The 14919-nt window shown below is 46.8% G+C and overlaps 1 protein-coding gene across 1 annotated transcript in view; it reads left to right on the top strand.

Annotated features, from left to right (window-relative positions):
* Nucleotides 1-550: 550 nt before the first annotated feature.
* Nucleotides 551-14919, top strand: part of LOC106805785 (multiple epidermal growth factor-like domains protein 11) — a 25924-nt gene continuing 11555 nt past the window's right edge. The window contains exons 1-11 of the mRNA XM_014807510.1: nucleotides 551-683; nucleotides 1956-2076; nucleotides 3500-3643; nucleotides 4708-4913; nucleotides 6680-6862; nucleotides 8589-8701; nucleotides 9691-9854; nucleotides 11634-11736; nucleotides 12438-12584; nucleotides 13376-13510; nucleotides 14155-14286. Of these exons, the coding sequence (XP_014662996.1) occupies nucleotides 640-683; nucleotides 1956-2076; nucleotides 3500-3643; nucleotides 4708-4913; nucleotides 6680-6862; nucleotides 8589-8701; nucleotides 9691-9854; nucleotides 11634-11736; nucleotides 12438-12584; nucleotides 13376-13510; nucleotides 14155-14286 (1492 nt within the window). The 5' untranslated portion in view covers nucleotides 551-639. The remainder of the gene's footprint in view (nucleotides 684-1955; nucleotides 2077-3499; nucleotides 3644-4707; nucleotides 4914-6679; nucleotides 6863-8588; nucleotides 8702-9690; nucleotides 9855-11633; nucleotides 11737-12437; nucleotides 12585-13375; nucleotides 13511-14154; nucleotides 14287-14919) is intronic.

Genomic DNA, 14919 nt, shown 5'->3' with positions numbered 1-14919 from the left:
AGCAGCAGCTGCTGCACCAATACTGTCACCACCACCACCACCACCACCAGCAGCAGCAGCAGCAAAGCTATTGTCCTGCACATTAATACGCAAATGGCGGCGGCTTATGTCAATATTTTATGATCATTTATTTGCCGAATGACCTTCACCACTCACCATAGCACGAGGAAATACGACCGTTTAAATTGTGGTCGTTAGCAAGAAAATGCCGGCTCTCTCAATTCTTATCTATTTCCGACAACTTTATTGAGCTGTTATGTCTGAGACGTCGGCATGAAACGAGCTGAAAACTAGTTTAAAAGCGGCAGAAAGGTAAATCGGTCCATTGAAGGCGGAAGTCAACACGCGCATGCGGAGGGCAGAACAACATTTTTCCCGTGTCATCGTTAAACAGTCCGCACCGTGACAAATATCCACGAGATGTTGTTTGGCCGTTCGCGGAACGAAAAGTAATTCAAGTAGATTAAACTCTCATGCACCCACTGCTTCGCAAATCCGTCCCTCGGTGTTTCGACATGCTTCTTCTTCTACCCCGCAGGTTGGCATGGCGACGACTGCAGCCAGCCGTGCACGGAGGGCACTTATGGCGCCCTCTGTCTTTCTGCGTGCAAGTGTAAGAACAACGCCACCTGTGACCACATGAGCGGCGCGTGCACGTGCAATCCTGGATTCCGTGGTCCCCTGTAAGTATGACAAGCTCCTGTCACCCCCTGTAAGTATGACAACCCCGTGTAAGTATGACAACCTCCTGTAAGTATGACAAGCTCCTGTAAGTATATGACAAGCTCCTGTCACCCCCTGTAAGTATGACAAGCTCCTGTCACTCCCTGTAAGTATGACAAGCTCCTGTCACCCCCTGTAAGTATGACAAGCTCCTGTCACCCCCTGTAAGTATGACAAGCTCCTGTCACCCCCTGTAAGTATGACAAGCTCCTGTCACCCGTTGTAAGTATGACAAGCTCCTGTCACCCGCTGTAAGTATGACAAGCTCCTGTCACCCGCTGTAAGTAGGACAAGCTCCTGTCACCCCCTGTAAGTAGGAAAAGCTCATTTGGCCCCCTGTAAGTATATGTAAAGCTCCTGTCACCCCTTGTAAGTACACTGCACACTACACGGACTGTAGGAGCAGCATGCTTACAGCGCCATGGTAGAGTCAGTTACAGGATGCCACGCGGACGGGCGGTTCTGTTAAGGTGGTACATTCATTTCCCTCTCTCTGTGGTACAGGCCTGGCTTAGAATGGCAGTGCTATAAGAGGGTGAAAATAATCTATCTTCTTGGTAGATTCACTTTACTTGGCCGGGGACAGGCCAGGGGTAGTATCCGCTCTTGGTAGTATGGAAGTATGTTATAAGTAAGCGGACTAGATCCATTAGAGCTGTACTCTTACATTACTTACTACGTGCAGTGAGTTGAGTGGGCGTGCACGCAATCGATTCCTCATGGAGCTGGGAGCCCCTGCTGCTGCGTCAGATGGCTCTCTCTCTCTCCCTCTCTCCTCCTCATCTTCCCCCTCTCTCTCTCTCTTTCTGCTTCTCTCTTTCACTCTCTGTCTTACTCTCTCATCATCTCTTCCGTGTCTCTGTCTCTCTCTTTCTCTCTCTTCCTTTCTCTCCCTCTCCGTTCTCTCTGTCCCACTTTTCTTCTCACGTTCTTTTACTGTCTAACTCTTCCCCTGTCTCTCTTTCGATCTTTCTGTCGCTTTCTATTCTCTCTTTCTCTCACTATCTCTCTCCTCTCTCTCTCTCTCTCTGTTTTTTCCTCACAGTCACAACGCCCATCTCTCGCTGTCTCTCTGTCTCTCTCTCTTTTTCTCTCTATTCCTCTCTCTCCCTTTCCGCTCTCTCTCTCCCTCTCTCTTTTCTCTCGCGTTCTCTCACTGTCTAACCCACCTCACCCCTCGTCCCTCTCTCTCTCTCAGTGTTACAAGTGTTTCTCGCTGGGCCGTGTTGCAGATGCGAGGAACGCTGTCCCGAGGGTACACACGGAGCGAACTGCGGTGGCACCTGTCAGTGTCAGAACGGCGCGACGTGTGACGCAGCGACGGGGGAGTGCCACTGTCGGCCAGGATGGACCGTACGTAAAAGCCTAGAGCAGACTTGCGACTTTTTCATGCAACTCGGCTGCGATTCTGGAATCGCAGTCGAAATTGCTGTGAAATCGTCATGTCTGCGGGAACGTGCAACTGCAACTCATAGCAATTCTGGTCGCTTGCAACGAGTTGCAAGAAATCAAACTGTTTTGATTTTGAGCGACTCGTCGCTCCCAATCGCTTCCAAATTGCTCTAGAATTGCTTCAAACTTGCATGTGTGCGCACACGCGGCGACACATCGACCGATCGCTTGCGGTTGCAGGTTGCAGCGAGGAGCAACCAAAAATCGCAGCTCTGCGCTAGGCTTAACTCACGCGTGGTGGCGTCACCACTGTCTCCTCCCCCGGTGTCTTTGTCCCTTCCTCGCGATCTTTCCATTACTCCTCTCTAGCTTTCGTTTGCTCTCGTTTTTTCTCTCTCGCTATCATTTTCTTTCTCTTCTTCATTCTCTCTTTCATTTCTTACTATCTATCTGTTATTCTTATCTATCTCTCTCTCTTTCTCTCGTTCTCTATTATGCTCAAGCTCAATGAGCAACAAGCTCTGTTCATCTTTCTCTCTCTCTCTCTCGTTCTCTCTCATGCTCTCTCTCTCTTATCTCTCATTCTTCTATCTCTTATTCATGCGTGCTTTCTCTATCGTGCTCTTTCCCTCCTTTCTTCCTTTCCCATTTATCTTCTCTCTCTTTTCCTTCCCCTCCCTCCTTCCGCCTCTCTCCTCTTATCTGTTCCTCGCCTTGTGATAATCTGTCATCAACGCCCTACATCCGTCCATACATCACGTACCACCATGCAGTTTATATCATCTGTGTAGCTTTGCCCAGTGGTGATGCCAAAGGCTTTGATAGAGTGCGAGTTTTTGTGTCACGCAAAAGTGGAGCTTTTGAAAAAAATTCCGCAGCGTTGACTCACCAGCTCACGTGCGCATGTGCGTTTACTGTGAATCACAGCGGGTGGTAAAGTGCGAAGAAAGAGGCTGCTGCTTCTTCGTTAAACAATTAATGACCTTCGGCTTGTTAACTTGCAAATTGCGCGACGGTCGATTCGTTGCCCATCTCGGCGATGGCTGCTGCATCACTGTCTTCAGTACAGCCATTAAATAAGTAAAATAATATGAACACATTGGGAGTAAACTGAGAAAAAATTCAAGATAGCACATCTGCAGTGAACGTGATATTACTTTGCTCCTCGGTTTGCGATGTACTGCAGGCAAGCAGTTCACTGGCCGGTTGGTTTCGTGTTTTCCCCCTGCAGCCGCTGCAGCCGATGTTTACTCTAGGGAGGAATTTCGCCTAGTAGCATCTTAAGAGCATTGCTAATAATAGCTGCGAGTAATAAGAGAGAACCAAGCGGAAGTTTTTTCCGGCAATAATTTTATTTGGTCGTTGACGGTTCTGTGTAACGCAGGGCCCCGTGTGTGCGAATCCGTGCCTAGAGGGCCGGTACGGCGACCGCTGTCTGCAGCCATGTTTGTGCTACAATGGCGCCATCTGTGACCACGTCAACGGCAGCTGTGTGTGTCTACCTGGATTCATCGGTGACAAGTGTGAGGTAAGAGAGAGATAGATAGGGCAAGAGAGAGAGAAAGGGTGGAGTGAGTGAGAGAGAGAGAGAGAGAGGGCAAGAGCGAGAGAAAGGGTGGAGTGAGTGAGAGAGAGAGAGAGGGCAAGAGCGAGAGAAAGGGTGGAGTGAGTGAGAGAGAGAGAGAGAGAGGGCAAGAGAGAGAGAAAGGGTGGAGTGAGTGAGAGAGGAAGAAAGAGAAGCAGTGAGAGAGAGAAACCGAGAGAGGAAGGGTGGGGTGCGTGGGAGAGAGAGAGGCATACAGAGAGGGGAGGAGAGAGAGAGACAAAGAGAGAGAGAAAGGGTGGGTGTGAGTGAGAGAGAGAGAGGGGGCAAGAGCGAGAGAAAGGGTGGAGTGAGGTGAGAGAGAGAGAGAGAGGGCAAGAGCGAGAGAAAGGGTGGAGTGAGGTGAGAGAGAGAGAGAGAGGGCAAGAGCGAGAGAAAGGGTGGAGTGAGTGTGTGAGAGAGAGAGAGAGGGCAAGAGCGAGAGAAAGGGTGGAGTGAGTGAGAGAGAGAGAGAGAGAGAGGGCAAGAGCGAGAGAAAGGGTGGGTGTGAGTGAGAGAGGAAGAAAGAGAAGCAGTTAGAGAGAGAGACCGAGAGAGGAAGGGTGGGGTGCATGGGAGAGAGAGACCGAGAGAGGAAGGGTGGGGTGCGTGGGAGAGAGAGAGGCATACAGAGAGGGGAAGAGAGAGAGAGAGAGAGAGACAAAGAGAGAGAGAGAAAGATGAACAAAGCTTGTTGCTGAATGTTTGTCTTCGCCTCACTAAAGCTACTAATCCGTAAAGCCATAATATATATAAAATATATACTACTAGTACTTATGTATATATATATGTGTGTGTATGTGTGTTAGGGCGTGCGTGCGGGTGTGTGCGTGCGTACGTGCGTGCGTGCGTGCATGCGTGCGTGTCTGTATGTGTGTACATGTGTATTGGCGTATATTGTCTAGACTAGTTCTGCCACCGTTGAGCCAGAAGAACATGCAATACGTCGCTGTGACATCTCACTGGCTGCGTTGTTTGCTCGTCGTAACGCCGCTGTCGTCTGCTCATAGGAGACTTGCCAGATCGGTAGCTACGGCAACGGTTGCCGCGAGCGATGCGCGTGCGACAACGGCGCCACCTGCCTGTCGTCGAATGGCAGCTGCGTGTGCGACGACGGCTACGAGGGCGCCCTCTGCCAGCAGAGAACCTGCCCCGATGACAGATTCGGCCCTGACTGCGTTGAGACGTGCCAGTGCACACCAGGGGGCGCCGAGAGGTGAGTCGGTAGCCATGGCGATGGAAAGTAGGGATGTCGTTGGCGGCGTGAGAGGAAGTCTGCGCGACACGAGAGAGTATGTCACGTGGGCCGGAGTGAAAGTGTGTACATATCCTGCGTTTGAGCGTGAGCGAATGCAAGAGAGAGAAAAAGAGCAAGCGAGAGAGAGAAACAGAGGAAGCGAGAGAGAGAAACAGAGGAAGCTTGAGAGTGAGTGAGAGAGAGAGAACGATAGAGCGAGCAAGCCAGAGAGAGTGAGAGGGAAGAAGAGAGAGAGAGAGAGAGAGAGAGAGAGAAGAGAGAGAGAGAGAGAGAGAGCAAGAGAGAGGATAGAGGGAGCAAGCCAGAGAGAAAAGACGAGAGGAAGAGAGAGAGAGAGAAGAAGAGAGAGAAGAGAGAGAGAGAGAAGAGAGAGAGAGAAGAGAGAAGAGAAGAGAAAAGAAAGAAGAGAGAGAGAGAGAGAGAGAGAGAGAAGCAAGAGAGGAAGAGAAGAGAGAGAGAGAGAGAGAGAGAGAGAGAGAGAGAAGAGAGAGAGAGAGAAAAAAGGAACAAGAGCTTGTTCAAGAGCAATGCAGGGACGTAACGTATTGCAGGAAATTCTGTGTAATTATCCTGTAGTTAATTGTTTCACGCGAACGATATATCATTAGCAAAAACGTTTTGAGAGGAAGTCCTGGGCGACACGAGAGCAGTACGTCACGTGGGCCGGAGTGAAAGTGTGTACATATCCTTCGTTTGAGCGTGAGCGAATGCAAGAGAGAGAAAAAGAGCAAGCGAGAGAGAGAAACAGAGGAAGCTTGAGAGTGAGTGAGAGAGAGAGAAGGATAGAGCGAGCAAGCCAGAGAGAGTGAGAGGGGGAGAGAGAGAGAGAGAGAGAGGAAGAGAGAGAGAGAGAGAGAGAGAGAGAGAGAGAGAAAAGAAGAAGAAAAAGAACAGAGCTTGTTCAGAGCAATGCCGGGACGTACGTATTGCAGGAAATCTGTGTAATATCCTGTAGTTAGTTCTGTCACGCGACGATTATCTATTATGCAAAAACGTTCTATCGTTTGATTTATGATGTGTAAAATGGCAAACTCAGCAATCATGCGCCTGTGTGTACAAAGTGGTAATAAATATAATTATTTATGAGACATTCTGTTTAACTCTTGTTGGCAAGATAAAAACGTGAGCGTTGTTAGCAGTTTCTTGATATTATTTCTCTAATGTATTTATAGTTAGGTAATTTCAGTAAAGTTTAAATGGAATTAAATTAACTGAAACAAAATTCATGAAAGTGGCTTAAAACCTCAAGTTACTTTGGGGTACTACCAAAGCAAGACATAGGTAGAAAACCATGTTCTAAATAACATCATATTGATATGAACGCATGAAATGTATTTTTAGGTCAGGATGATAGGTCGGAAAATTTATAGTGATGTTTAACTAAACTTCAGTCATGCAGTATCTCGCAATTTCATATATTGTAGTCATATATAATAAATAATTACACTTAATAATGTAACGTATTTTAATATTCTTTATGATACTATATTATTGAATAGTATTATACACTATTACACAGTATTATATAATATTGTATAGTATTTATAGTAATAATAGCACTCTGGTGTATTTAACAAAGATGGACAGAGGGTTAGTTATAGTTTCCTTTCTGCGCATTAAAGGCACGTTGACGTGGTTGTACGCGGGCGGCTGTCAGTACCGCCTGTCGTCTGCTTCGCCGCGTCTGCCATCGTTCATTGACGCGCGTCACTCTCCCTCCACAGCTGTCACTCACGCACGGGCGCGTGCAAGTGCCGGCCTGGCTTCGCGGGCCCGACCTGTGGCGCCCCCTGTGCGGCCCTCACCTACGGCGCCGGCTGCAAGGAGAAGTGCGAGTGTGAGAACAGCGGACTGTGCAACCCTGTAGATGGCGGCTGTGGCTGCGAGCCGGGGTACATTGGTGATCGGTGAGTAAAGGGTGTGAGGGTGGGGAGAGAGGGAGAAGGGGAGAGGGGGAGAAGGTGCGAGAGAGGTAGTATGGGGAGAAGTGTAGGTGGCAGTTGCGGACGTGGGCCATGGTGCCACGGTGATCGGTGAGTAAAGGGTGTGAGGGTGGGGAGAGAGGGAGAAGGGGAGAGGGGGAGAAGGTGCGAGAGAGGTAGTATGGGGAGAAGTGTAGGTGGCAGTTGCGGACGTGGGCCATGGTGCCACGGTGATCGGTGAATAAAGGGTGTGAGGGTGTGGAGAGAAGGAGAAGGGGAGAGGGGGAGAAGGTGCGAGGGAGGAAGTATGGGGAGAAATGTATGTGGCAGTTGCGGACGTGGGCCATGGTGCCACGGTGATCGGTGAGTAAAGGGTGTGTGGTTGGGGAGAGGGGGAGACTCAGGAGAGGGAGAGAAGGTGCGAGGTAGTGCCCTTTCCTTGTATTGTTGTCCTTCTCAGCGTTTGGTGTGTAGATAGTATGTGAGTGGGGAGAGAGAGTGGGAAAACTAGTCACCGCCACAGAATATTATGTGTGTCGTGATGGCACCAATGTATACATACGTCATGCCAAGTGCGTGGGTTGTTGTATACATAACATCAAGAGTAGATAATAACACATTAACACATGTGTTATTATCTACTCTTGATAACATCGTGTTCTTTCGATATCAGACTTTACATGCATAGCTGCGCACGTAGCAAAATAAATATGAGAAGCACGTGATGGCTTTATTATATATAGGTATACCTAGCGAGCAAACCTAGAAGCAGGATCAATAGTGCAGGCGTACAATAGTTCATTCTTCTGTGATATGTATACGCTTGCCCGAACTGAATACACGAAACTGTGTGCTCTATCTAATGGCGTTCACACGTGTTCGCTCGAAAAACTGGTTAAATGTTATTAGTCACGCCCAATTCTGTCCGACCCTGAAAGCTGAATACAACTGTTTGGCACCTAAGTAAGTAAGCACAATGCGTGTAATATTAGGCGTTTCGTAGAAATTCACGATTATTGTTTACTTTATGATTCGTCGCTGCAACAGATGAGCTGAGTTCCGTATCCATATTGACGTAGTTATTAATTTTCCTGAAAGTAAGGGAATACGTAACTACAGAATAATTTCCCGTAGCCTCTATGTTTGGTAATTGATAGGAAATCGCTTGTGTGCGAATCGCCTCCCCTCTACCTTGTCGTTCTCAAGGATTTTATCTCACGCAAGAAAATTTAGCGCTTGCTGTCAGCTTGTTTTTCTATGTACTATCATCGTTAGAAGAAATAAGAGGGCTGGGGGTGAGCTATAGATTCCCTGTGCTCGTGTATAAATATGTCGCGTGTGCGTGCGTGCGTGCGTGTGTGCGTACGTGTGTGTGCGAGAGTGTGTGTATACGACTGCGTGTGTGCTTGCTTGCGTGCGTGCGTGCGTGCGTGCGTGCGTGCGTGCGTGCGTGTGTGCCTGTGTACGTGCGTGCGTGCGTGCGTGTGTGCTTGCGTGCGTGCGTGCATGCGTGTGTGCCTGTGTACGCGCGTGCGTGCGTGCGTGTGTGAATGTGTGTGCAAGAGTGTGTGCATACGTGCGTGTGTGCTTGCGTGCATGCGTACACGCGTGTGTGCTTGCGTGCATGCGTACACGCGTGTGTGTGCTTGCGTGCATGCGTGCATGCGTGTGTGTAGCTCAATCTATCTACATGCGTTTCCTCTTTCTCCAGGTGCGAGCGGCCGTGCCCTGTCGGAATGTTTGGCATGAACTGCACCCAGCAATGTCTGTGCGAACGCAACGCCACCTGCTCCCCTGTCAGCGGCTTCTGCTACTGTCCAGCCGGTAGGTGGCGCCACACGTACCACCCGCTCTCACCGCACCCCGGCGGTGTAGCGCGGTTTTATGTAATGTACCAGCGAATGACTATTTAACCAGGCAAAACCCTGATTTTGCAGTTTGAATTAAAATGTTTGCAGGCTGTGTTTTAATTCGAAATTAGCCCCGAAATTTGAATCAATGATTCTTTCAGCGGCAGTTTTGAAAGTTGAAGTGTTTACCACGGAGTTTGAGTGACCCTTCTGTGCAGATATGACGGTATTCAGTTTGAGAGATGATTTTGACATCCCCGAGTGACGAGGGGCATGGCTAGGTGTCGTAACACGTGGGCTGTTGTTCTCTAGTCGTCATTTCTCACGTAATTTGCGTGTTTCTTACACTGTCACTCTAGTGCTATCATACTCGCTGGGGGGGGGGGTGAACTTGAGCAAGGTTGGAGAGGGCCACAGCGATTTACTGAGCAAATATGTGATGAAAATTTTTTCTTTATGATCTATAAAGAAATCGATAATTTTTTTCTATCCGATGGAAAGGTTGGCTACGTCTACTTTTTTCGGCTGCAGATCAGCTTGTTCACGAATAGTGAGAATGTGTTAGATTGACGTTTGCTTTATTATTCGTGGACTTCTCGTGTGCGCGTTCTGCTGTGTCCAGTGGCGTAGCTAGGATTTTTTCAGCGGGGGGGCACTGGGGGGGCCTTACATTTTCGTGGGGGGCACAATATATAATTTTACTGAGATGTGGTTCGAACCCTCTTTCTTTGTATTATACTGTTCTAACGGCATTGTTTTTAATTCACTTTTTTTTTTATCAAGCATGAATTTTCAGTGGGGGGGCACAGAAAATTAGTGGGGCACGTGCCCCCCAGGCCCTCCCGTAGCTACGCCCCTGGCTGTGTCACCAGCCTGGGCTGTGCGTTGAACGTGGCCGGGTTACATTATGTACTCGTATTTATCTGTGTACTGATCTCTCACGTTTATTCGTGGGTTCACCAGGCTGGACAGGCATGCACTGTGAGCTGCCCTGTCCATCGGGATCCTACGGCGAGAACTGCAACATCACCTGTCTGTGTGAGAACGGAGCGTCGTGTAACCGCCTCACCGGCACGTGCACGTGCAACGCCGGCTACACGGGGCCCGCCTGCAACGTCACCTGTCCCGTAAGTATATATACATATATACATATATATAATGACAATATGTATGTCCTGGGTGCGAAATTAACGGTTTTAACGAAATTAATTCAAATACTCCCTGATTTACTGTCGGACTCCCTGATTTGACATATGCAGGAGTCCGTGTGACTCCCTGAAAATTCTGTCATACTAACTAGTTCGTTCCGGAGCACGGCCTCGCGGAATTACTGTATTTGTTCAGCTAATGTCCAAAGAAATTTTGGCAGACGTGCAACTGCATTAATTTTAAAAATAAGCACATGCGTTATTGTTAATATCTTTAATTTTGAACCTCAGACTGCGGACTTCCTCATTTTGCTGCGGACTCTCTCTTTTTGAGGGTAGGGAGTCCGTTGGACTCCCTTGTTCAAAAGTTAATTTCTACCCCTGCAGTACTGTCTGAGTGTATATAGTGAATAGATGAGCGATCATGTTGATGATGTATGTACCATCTGCCATCTGTCCTGTAGGCATACATGTACATGTCCATAACACATACGCACGCGCACACGCACACGCACACGCACACGCACATCACACACACGCACACACGCACGCACGCACGCACACACAAGCACGCACGCACGCTGGCACGCACACACGTGGCACACCAGACACGCACCTGACCCATTAGACTAGTACAGACACGAACACCTCAAAGCAAACATCGCCTGCACAGTAGAATCCCGCCTCGCATATAGGGTATTATGGTGATATGTATGGTCGGTCACCTATATATGCCAATTAGCACGTGTAGCATGTGTCATGTGTGTCAGTGGTCCACACAGTCACTGCCTACCAGCTGGTGCAGTACGTGTCACATGTTATTGTCATTGCGTACAACCTGTGGGCCTAGAAAGGTTAAAGATGACAGCTGTGTATCAGCCTGACAGATGACGGCTGTGCCTGTCAGATATAATCGTTAGGTCGGATGTTCTTAATGATCTCAAGGTATAGGTATTATTGCTAAAATCGTGTGGACGTAATATCATTAAATAACTAGAGCACTCGGAGAGCGCAGACCTCCGCCAAAGAGCTTATAATGATAATAATCATATATAATCAATCATCTTATAATATATCATTATAAGCTCTTTGCCTCTGCCAAGGCAGCTCAATTCTCTCACTGTGAAAATTTTATTAATTAATTAATGAATAATTATTGGATGCGGATGCAGCACCAATCAATGCTAATAATATCTAAGTTACACCCATTTCTGACCTGTCTTCTGAAAATTTTACATATTAATTTAATTAATGAATTGGATGCCGCAGATCACCACCAAAATCGCTAATCCAATTCTAAGTAGCCCATTTCTGACCTATCCCTGAAAATTTTTATGACAACATTCATAACTTTTTCAGTTAGCTGTACACAAACAAAAAACGACGCAAACGCACACAAATCCAACAAACACACCCGGGCTGAAAACATAAACCTTCCTGCCAACCCCTTGGCGGAGGTAATTAGTATATTATATTTAGGATTGTCACTTCTTCTAGTCGAGGTGAAAGACAGCTCAGCACATTTTATTATACTAACTTAACGTAATCATTTTTCAATAATTGATTTAATTTTAATATAGTGACTTTTTTTAATTATATTATTTTTTAATATTGCATTTAATTTCAATGTAGTGGCTTAATATAATTTTTTTTAATAATGTGTAATTAGTGATAATAAAATACGATACATATAATAGTTAAATATATTTGTAATTTTAATAAATTAAAATAAATAATGCAGTTTATTTCCTCTCGTAGAGCATGTCGTATGGGTTTGGCTGCCTGCAGACGTGCAGCTGTGTGAATGCTAATGGTTGTGACGTGGCAACAGGCGTCTGCCATTGCCGACCTGGATGGAAAGGTAGGTCCTGTCACGTATTATAAATCGTGCATATCATCCTGTTATGTGTCAATAGTTGTGACGTATACATATGTATATGTATACACATAGCCATCCCTACTGTCACAAGTTGTACGTGACTTGTTCATCTTTATTATCACAAGTTGTGACGTAGTCATCTCTATATTCGTGCAATAAATTGTGACTATAATTTTTTTTTTTTGTCATTCTTATTACACAAGTTGTGACGTAGTCATCTCTATATTGTCATAAATTGTGACATATTGTCATCTTTATTATCACAAGTTGTGACGTAATCATCTCTATATTGTCATAAATTGTGACATATTGTCATCCTTATTATCACAAGTTGTGACGTAGTCATCTCTATATTGTCATAAATTGTGACATATTGTCATCCTTATTATCACAAGTTGTGACGTAATCATTCCTATTGGCTGTGGACAATTTGTATCCTGACTAGACATTATATATGATTAGATTTATCTGTGTGTGTGGTGTGTGCGTTGTGTGCGTGCTGCGGCGTGCGTGCGTGCGTGCTGCGGCGTGCCTAATGATGTATGCATGTATGCATTATTTATGTATGATATTAAATATATATACTATAACTAGATATATGATTAAATATGCTATATGATTGTGATATATTATATAGACTGTCAGTGTGAGTGCATGGCACTATATCATTGCTGTGTTTACAGGGGTTCAGTGTACGAGCCGGTGTCTTGATGGATTCTGGGGAGCTAGCTGTCAGACAGAGTGTGCCTGCGCTAACAATGGCTCGTGTGACCCTGTGAGTGGGAAGTGTCTCTGTCAGGCTGGCTGGACTGGAGCCAACTGCAATCAGGGTGAGTGCGCGCCATGTGTGCGTGCGTGTGTGCGTGTGGGTGTGTGTGCGTGCGTGTGGGTTGTGTGCGTGCGTGTGTGCGTGTGGGTGTGTGTGCGTGCGTGTGTGCGTGTGGGTGTGTGTGCGTGCGTGTCTTCATCCGTCGTTGATTGGTGTCGACATGTAGCGTTCTCTTGTTATGTTTTTCTGTGTCTGTCTGTGTGTTTGTCTCTCTCTCTCTCGCTCTCTTTCTCATCGCCTCTTTCCGGCCTCTGTTCGCTAGCTAAAAGCTCTCTCTCTCTCTCTCTCGTTACTTGCTATCATGCTATAACTCGCTCCCTCTTCCCCCTTCTCTCTCTTCTGTGCGCTCTCTCTATCTCGATGTCTCTACCCTTGCTCCCCTCCTCCTCCTTCACTAACTGTGCAACACAACCATTTATGGTGTTGTAACTATATCTGCTGTTATAAACGCTTTCAACAGCCAACTTTACGTAGGATAGCTTAATCATTTCTAGAGATCACCGTGATGTCAATGTGTTTCGGTTTTGTATCATAATGTTGATGTGAATTCATACGTAAGCATTGTGATGATTCTATAGTAGTAGTATTCTAATAGTAGTATAGCTATAGCAGTGTTTCACTCGGTACACCATTTTAGCCACGATTAACATAGAAACTTGCACCTGTATTTGTATCAACTGTTATGAACTCACGTCGTGTGAAAGCACTTAATCTTTGTTGATTTTTCACTCGCTCGTGATTCGCTCAGCACAGTTTTTTCGTCGTTCACGCTTGTCGTTTGCTACACTACAGTCTGCTCGCGCCGCAACTACGGTCCACACTGCGCACTCACGTGTCCCGCGTGTGCCCACGGTGATGGGTCATGTGACCCTGTTAGCGGACAGTGCCCCTGCGCGCCGGGCTACACTGGTTTTGACTGCACCGACGGTGAGCAATAAGTGTAGTAGCAGCATGAACACTGAATGACGTGATCACGATCAGTGACATGGAGATAGAGAATAAAAACTAAAAAAACTAGTAGTAGGCATGCATGAAACACGTGAGATACTTGTATTGCGCACAAAAGATTCCACGCTCCCTCCCACTCTGCCATTATCGATGATCATTTGCAGTACGTTACATAAATACATTGTAAACAATTAAGTCACGTCGACCTAAGGTCGTAATGATGTGAAATGATTTCAAATTAATGAATAAAGTTACGATTGCTATTCACAGTTATTCGTTGTATGATTAACCACTGTTGGTTCATCTAAACCCACCTTGCTACTGAGCTGTACACATTCCGTGATTAACAAACAGCTCTAGCCAATAATTATTGTGTTAGGACACTATAAAAACAGTACTTGGTAACGAAGTCCGGCCAAGTTGACATTTTGGCATGCATATGCATGTAATACCGCTTACAGGCCGGTCAAGCTTAACAGACCTAACAAAAATATCGAACAATTGGTCTGTATCTACGAGATTAGGTTGTGTCCCGATGGCACCATCTGACCATAGCACACGTGTTCAATCGATTACGTCCTGGGCGACCGACGTGCATGTGACCGCGTGTTCGCTTGTTTCAGCATGCCCGGCAGGTCACTACGGCGCCCTCTGTGCAGAGATGTGCACGTGCGGTGGCAACACGACGCGGTGCGATCACGTGACGGGCGAGTGCCACTGCCTGCCCGGCTGGCTGGGACATGACTGCTTGCAGGGTGAGTGTACACAGCGATCACATGCTCATGTGCAGGCATCTCCACAAGGGGGCGCTAGTCCTCACATGGCGTCGTGATCTTATCATGAGCTGGGACTCGTGTTAATATTGGTTGAGATTTCACTATGAGAGGGCGATAGCACCAACATGGCATCGTGATCTCCTCCTGATTCTCGCGAATGGTGGCCAAGGTTTCACTATTAAGGTGCGATAGCATCTCTATGTGGTGTCACAAGAGAGGTCGTGATTTGAATAGAAGGGGGAGATTGCATAGGCAGAGGGCTGCATTTTCAACACTAGGGGGTGCTGGAGTGGAATGGAATCACTGATTTGATATTAGCACGTGGCTTTAATTCGTGTGCAGTGAAGGATTTGGATAATTTTTTGGATTAGATTGTTTGTGCACAGTATGGCACGTCCTGTACATATGTTACGTGACGAAAGATGTTGCAGTAACAATATGCTAACGACACCCATGGTCATAACATGTGGCAGTAGCAAGATTGCAACCTTGTGAGTTGACTCTGTTTTTCCTGAGTCTACCCTGCTTTCTCTGAGTTTTCCTGTGATCCTGACTGTACCCTGTGTTCTCTGAGTTTTCCTGTGATCCTGACTGTACCCTGTGTTCTCTGAG

Source organism: Priapulus caudatus, unplaced genomic scaffold, assembly GCF_000485595.1.
Source record: "Priapulus caudatus unplaced genomic scaffold, Priapulus_caudatus-5.0.1 Scaffold127, whole genome shotgun sequence".
Lineage (NCBI taxonomy): Eukaryota > Metazoa > Priapulida > Priapulimorpha > Priapulimorphida > Priapulidae > Priapulus > Priapulus caudatus.
Note: the sequence above shows the minus strand (reverse complement) of the source record. Positions and strands in the feature narration are given on the sequence as shown.